The sequence below is a fragment of the Miscanthus floridulus genome, chromosome 17 (assembly GCF_019320115.1).
Source record: "Miscanthus floridulus cultivar M001 chromosome 17, ASM1932011v1, whole genome shotgun sequence".
Classification (NCBI taxonomy): Eukaryota; Viridiplantae; Streptophyta; class Magnoliopsida; order Poales; family Poaceae; genus Miscanthus; species Miscanthus floridulus.
Window position 1 is genome coordinate 27,165,767 of NC_089596.1, and position 7,171 is coordinate 27,172,937.

The following is a 7,171-nucleotide window of genomic DNA, read 5'->3' on the forward strand; positions in this document are numbered from 1 at the left end:
AGTTCATTTTTCATGGATCGTGGTGGATTGAAGTGCAGCCAAATAAGCCCTGAGGGCACAAGAATGTTAGCCACCTTCCATGGTCAGAAAGCAAACCTGACGGATGACGATTTTCAGTGTTGTGTTATTCTTTCTTTCGTGAGCAGGTTAAGATCATATTTAGAAAACTAAAATTTTCTCCAAATCTTGTAGGAATTGAAATGTTCCATGGCGAAATGCTGGAATTTCTTTAGGAACCAGTCTCAGGTTAGGCTTGTCACTTCTCTAGGAGGCAGCAGATCAGCATGTTCGCTTCGCAGCATACCGAGCATATTCAAGGGTAAGATAAGAGGGCCGGACATGAATAAGCCTCCAACTCTGGTGGTCTGGCATCACTGGAACTAGGCACCGATCGACACCATTGCTTGTTACATTGTTGCAAGCTACACACACGACGATTATTCTTACTGACTGATCACCGCAAGTTCAAGAGGCGGCAAGCTACATACACGACGATTATTCTTACTGACTGATGACCGCAAGTTCAAGAGGCGGCTCGCCGCGACAGCCGGCGCCTTTGCCATGGAACGGCAGCAGCATGCTAGCATGCATTGATCATCAGATGATCAGAGGTGGTCGAAGATGATGCCACCGTGCGCGGCGAAGAAGGGCGCGAAGACGAGCGACTCCACGGCCATGAGCTTGATGAGGATGTTGAGGGACGGGCCGGAGGTGTCCTTGAGCGGGTCGCCGATGGTGTCTCCGATCACCGCCGCCTTGTGCGCCTCCGATCCCTTGGGCCCCAGCGACCTCGCCTCCTCCGACATGCCGGCCTGCAATGCATGCAGGAGAGTCAGCCAACGGATATAATGATGCCAGCCGCATCATAACAGGTCAACCTGCTGCATTGAGATGAGAGGGATATATAGATGTTCATTCTAGCTACGACCTCGATGTACTTCTTGGCGTTGTCCCATGCACCCCCGCTGTTGGAGGCAGAGATGGCGACCTGGACGCCGGAGACGAGTGCGCCAGCGAGAAGCCCCGCGAGCGTCTCGACCCCAAAGAGCGTGCCGGCGACCAGCGGGCTGAGCATGACGAGCGCGCCGGGCGCCATCATCTTCTTGAGCGACGCGTCGGTGGAGATCCTGACGCAGGTGGCGTAGTCCGGCACGGCGAGGCCCTCGGCGAGGCCCGGGATCGTGTCGAACTGGCGGCGCACCTCCTCCACCATCCGCAGCGCGGCGCTGCCGACGCTCCGCATCGTCATGGCCGAGAACCAGTAGGGGAGCATGGCGCCGACGAGGAGCCCCACGAACACGCGCGGGCTCAGCACGTCCACTGCCGTGATCCCGGCGCGGCTGACGTACGCGCCGAACAGCGCCAGCGACACCAGCGCCGCGGAGCCGATGGCGAACCCCTTGCCGATGGCGGCCGTGGTGTTGCCCGCGGCGTCGAGCGCGTCCGTCCGCTCCCGGACCCGGCGCGGCATCCCGGCCATCTCCGCGATCCCGCCGGCGTTGTCGCTGATGGGCCCGTACGCGTCGATGGCCAGCCCCGTGGCGATGGTGCTCAGCATCCCCAGCGCCGCCAGCGCGATGCCGTACATGGCCGCCAGGCGGAAGCTGGCGTAGATGGCCGCCGCGATGGCCAGGATGGGCACGATCACCGACTTGTACCCCACCGCCAGGCCGAAGATGACGTTCGTCGCCGCGCCCGTCCTGCACGACCTCGCCACCGCCTGCACCGGCCCGTACGCGTTGCTCGTGAAGTACTCGGTGACGTAGCCGATCACCAGCCCCGCCCACAGACCGGCCGACACGCAGATGAACAGGTGCCAGTTCTTGACGTGCTTGTCGTTGCCGAAGTCGAAGAGGGTGAAGCTGGGCGGCAGGGCGAGGAAAGTGACGGCGGCGACGCCGGCGGTCATGAGCACGGTGGAGATGAGGATCTGCCGCTTGAGCGCCGGCCCGACCTCGTCGGACTCTTTCACCTCGGTGACGTCGGTGGCGACGACGGTGGTGATCGCGCACACGAGCAGGCCCACGGCGCTGATGAGCAGCGGGTACATCATCGCCGTGAGGTCGTGCTCCGCCCCGAAGGAGGAGATGGAGGCCACGAAGAGCGCGGCGCAGGACGACTCCGCGTACGACCCGAACAGGTCCGACCCCATCCCGGCGATGTCGCCGACGTTGTCCCCCACGTTGTCGGCGATCACCTGCACAATTCTCATCATCACACATACGGCACGGCATCACGTACATTGTGGACGACCATGCTGCTCACACATACTACGTGTAGGAAAAGCATGTGCAAACACACCGACCCTCATTTGTAACTGACGTCATATATACCAGTAGTAATTATCTCTAGCAGAAAAGAAAAAGAAAAAAAAACAAAACACGAGTAGTCGGTGCATGCAACGGTGATCGATTTTTGCTTTGAGATACGTGTAGGACATGATGAAGCAAAGCAAAGCAAGCAGCCAGCAGGACGTTGCATGCAGAGAGCGTGACAGTGACGTGCGCGCGTACCGCGGGGTTGCGAGGGTCGTCCTCGGGGATGTTGCGCTCGACCTTGCCGACGAGGTCGGCGCCGACGTCAGCGGCCTTGGTGTAGATGCCGCCGCCGACCCGGCCGAACAGGGCGACGGAGGACCCGCCGAGGCCGTATCCGGTGATGGACTCGTACAGCCCGCCCCAGTCGTCGCCGTAGTAGAGGCCGAAGAGGTTGACGGCGGCGTAGAGCACGAGCAGCGCGCTGGAGGCGAGGAGGAAGCCCATGGCGGCGCCCGACCGGAACGCGGCGGCGAAGGCGCGCCCCACGCCGTGGCGGGCCTCCAGCGCCGTGCGCGCGTTCGCGAACGTGGCCACGCGCATGCCCAGGTAACCCGACAGCACGGACGTCGCTGCGCCCAGCAGGAACGCCACCGCGCTGAACGCCGCGTTCGCCAACGCCGGCCGGCACTCCCGCGACGGGTCGTACGCGCACGGCGACGGCCGCGCGCTGAACCGCTCCGCCGACCCCAGGAACACGAAGATCACCGCCGCGAACGCCGCCGTGAACGCGGCCAGGTACTTGTACTCCGTGAGCAGGAACGACGTGGCGCCGATGGAGATGGCGCGCTGGATCTCGGCGCACCGGGCCTCCACGAGCAGGTAGTCCATGCCGTCCTCCTCATCCCCCTCCTCCTCCTCCCCCCGCACGCCGCGGCCGTGCTTACTGCCTTCGCCGCCACCGCCGCTGCCCTCGCCGGCGTGCGAAGGCACGGGGACTCTGGCCACCACGTACCACTGCAGCATCGCGAAGGCGATGCCAATCAACGCCGCCACCGGGATGAGCGCCTCAACCGCCGCGGTGCCGAGGACAGCCATGGCTGCACACGCCCTCAAGCTCACCAAAGCCTTTTTGCTCTTTGAGCTCCGATGTAGGGAGTTCTTGGGAAGATGTTGTGTAGGAGTGATGTGGGGGTTTAAAAAGAAGTGAAACGTTTGTATAGCAACTTACGGCAGCACACCTTGGTTTCAATGTGTATCACAGATCAGTCCTCCGATGAGACATTCTGATTTCTGAAGGTGAGCAACTACTGAGCATGATAATATCCTGCATTTTCAAGGACTTAAATGAAATAAACAGTCCTGCTGCTTACTTGCGTAGTGTGACCACCGAGTGGCAACCTTTCAAGGCCACCGTTTGTTGGAGACACAGTAACAGTAGGGGACTGTACGGTGAATGCTTCGTGCTGTGCTCACAATTTTGTTGCTTATGCAACAAATTTTGTCACTGCCACATGCTTTCTGGAGAAAAAGTAGCCTAACGTGTCTGCGAGATACCGGGCCTAGATTTCTCTACCGTTAGAACCACAAACCTATCTATGGTGCATGAAGGTGAGATGTTTTTTTGTTAAGACTTCGGACGGCAAGGGATGATGTATCACCTTCAAGAGCTCAAAGCTTTTAGGCACTAAACCCTCTCTACTACTCATTCACCAAAACAAGAGGGAATGAAACAGAATTCATGAACTCCTAAATAACATTGTTAAGGTATTTTCGTATCAGGTTACTGCAACCACGTATACATGGTACATACATGAACAATAATTGTCTCATGCATAACACTGGGGCGGCTTGGGATGAATCCATGATTTAAAGGGCGGGCATTCGGAGAAAAGCGTCGAATACGACAGAAGTCTCACCTACTTTCCTCTTAGCGTTTCTCTCCTAGACAGGTCATTATAGCTATCCTTATGTATGCATTCACATTTTCTCTGGGCCATAGAAGTTCCGTGGACTACCTTCTTTCTAGGCATCCGTTTCGAATACTAGAGAGTTCTACGTTGCATGTGGTCTGGCTAATGTTTGCCTAAACGGTCATGTAGCCCGTTTACACACGGTTAAACGCTACAGTGATATGCCATTTCTGTTTACTCGGCCGTTTATCCCGTCTAGTCGTCCCGTTTGCCTGTTTAAGCGTCTGTTTAGGTCGAATAATGACTAGATGGCAAATGACCAACTATTTACAGTTTAGTGTTTAGGATAACACTAGGTCTGGCTAACAAATCACTATAATCGTTCTTGTAATTTCTATTGATAGGATAACATTGCAAATTGGTAGCTCAGTTGGTTGGATTTTTTTGTGGTAGAACATATTCACTCGAATTCATAGAAGCTCTGTATGTATGCAATCACATTTTCTTCGGGTCATAGAAGTTCCGTAGACTACCTTCTTTCTAGCCATCCGTTTCAAGTACTAGAGAGTTCTTCGTGACAATATTTTAGTTTATTCAGGTGACTTCATGTTGCCATCCTTTTATGATATTTTAAACCTTTTTAGTTGGTCACATAAAGTTGGAGGAGTAATATGTACCTTGGAGGACCATGAAATGCCTATGCTTGTACGGTCATACTTCTAGAACACTTTTATGGGTTCTCTGTAGAGTTCCTTTTCACCATTTCCAAACTATTGAAAATATGGAACTTTTAGCCTCTTTATATCTATGACCCTTTGAGCCACTCTGGAGTCTCCTACTCTATACTTAGTCTCCCAAAGCATATCCAGAGAGCTAAGAGCATTTGTTTCACCTAAATGGTATTTTGTTTGAATTTGGAGAACCACAAAACACATTTGAGTTAGTAATAGAAATTAATGGTAGCTATGCATGTGAATTCTGCCTTTTTTAAATTGTTAGAGGGTTAGCTCACCTAGAATGCCTTAAAATTTAGGACAATTTTCGAACGCTTAGATACCTTATATTAATGTAGGATGGAGAGAGCAATTCATAAGTTTGGAAACCATTGAAATAAAATAACTGAAAGTGTAATCAAGCCCTAATTATGGGTTTTGGTGATAATGACCACGCAATTAGAGAACTAATAAGATTTATCGAGATGATAAGTAGGAAATTTATGTTCGAGCATGCTACACGAAATGGAGGAGCCCCTAATTACAAATGTAGATGGCTTCAAATTCAAAGGATTTTTAAATTCTTTTATATTTTGAATTTGAGTATAGAAAAAGCCGTACTATAAAGGGGGACACAATGCTTAAGCTAATATATGCTACCAAGTGCTCAAACATACATATGCATCCTCAGATTTACAACCAAGACATTCTACACTTTACTCTTACCCTTGCTGTCTTGCGTGGTGCGGCACTACCACACTTGAAGAGAGGCACTGCCGCACTTGAGCCGCGGCACTGCTGTAACACCCCGGTGTTATGCCTGCATTTAGTCACTGCAAATCATGCATATCATGCATCATCAAGCATTCTAATCACACATGCCTAATCATGTAAATAACAATTGAAACACTGCTTTGAAACATTTGAAACATGTGTGAAACCTGAATATTGCATACCTTTGTTAGACTTGTTTTGCCCTAATTTTGCTTGCTAGGTTAGTAAAACATGGTTGGCTACTATTGTAAATCATCTAGGATTGTTTAGTTCAAATTTTTGGAGCAAGGTTGTATTCAAATTAATTCGAAATTTGGCTTCAAAAATAAATTCCCAAAAAATTAGGATTTTGAGTTAAACTTGGACTTTGAATTTACAATTCAAAATCTAGAAAGAATTTGGCTTTGGTCATAAAAGCAAAGTTGTAGAGAATTAAATTCTATCCAACTTTCATTTTTGGTACATTTTTAAAAGATGTCATTTTCTTGCTCAAAATAATATTTGAAAGATGGCATGTAAAAATTCCTTGAAAATACAAATGAAAAAGGCTTTTCCCTCCTTCGTGGGCCGCCGCCTCGCTTCTGGCCCACGACCGAAGCCGGCCCAGCCAGCCTCCCGCGCGCGCCTCGCCTCGCTCGGCCCAGCCCAGTGCCGCGCCGCGCCTGGCCTGCCTCCGCGGGCCTACCCGCTGACGCGCCGCGCCGCGCGTCCCGACCGCGACAGAGCTCGCCCGCCGCATGGCGGCCATGCGCCGTCGACGCCGCCGCACGTCGCAGCCGGCCTGCGCCCACGCCCACGCGCCCGCCTACACCTGCTGGTGCCGGTGCGCTCGCTGGCTCACTTCCGCGCTGCCTCGCCTCTCTGCAAGCACCGCGCGCCCGCAGCTCTGCCTCTCACCGCGCCACGCACCCACCGGCGAAATTCGCCGCGGCTCCTCCACCTCGGCCAGCCAGCACGCGCCCGCAGCTCTGCCTTGCCCTCCTTCAAGTTGTGCTCGTGTTTGCGCCGCCTGCCGAGCTCAGGTAGAGCCGTCTTAAAGCCTCGCCACGCCGGCCATGGCGCCGCCGTGCTCGGCCGCCATGGAAGGCCTCTTCCTTCTCTTCTCCAGCCCCGCCTAGCTACCCTATCGCATTCGCCATCTTCTCGCGCATCACATGCGCCCGCCAGCTTGCCCTGCCATGGCCGGAGATGGCCGCCGGCCTCGTGGCCGAGCCGCGCCGCCACGCCAGCGCAAGCGCCGGCGTAGCCCCTGCCTCAGCCGGCTAGGCCGAATGGCCGTGGGCCGACGCCCTGCTGGGCTATCTTTCCCCTCCCTTGCGCTTGGGCCGCGTAGGCCAAAAGCGGCCGTGGGCCAGCTGATTCCAGCGGGCTGGCCCAGTAGCGATTGAAGGAATTGTTTTCAATTTATTCTTTATTATTTGAAAATAGAAATGGTTTGCAAAATGTTTGGATACTCAAAGTTGCTCCAAATCTGTTGAAATAAATTTGTCTAGGTTCTTTATCATCAGATCTACTA

At 53.7% G+C, this 7,171-nt stretch overlaps 1 protein-coding gene across 1 annotated transcript; it reads right to left on the reverse strand.

Moving 5' to 3' along the window:
• Positions 1–337: 337 nt before the first annotated feature.
• LOC136516907 (pyrophosphate-energized vacuolar membrane proton pump 1-like) lies at positions 338–3,388 on the reverse strand. The gene is made up of 3 exons (XM_066510408.1): positions 2,514–3,388; positions 929–2,197; positions 338–812 (listed from the first exon to the last, which is right to left on the reverse strand). Exons 1-3 carry the CDS (start codon positions 3,351–3,353, stop codon positions 606–608), a joined length of 2,316 nt encoding a protein of 771 aa, XP_066366505.1. The 5' UTR covers positions 3,354–3,388; the 3' UTR covers positions 338–605.
• Positions 3,389–7,171: the final 3,783 nt, after the last annotated feature.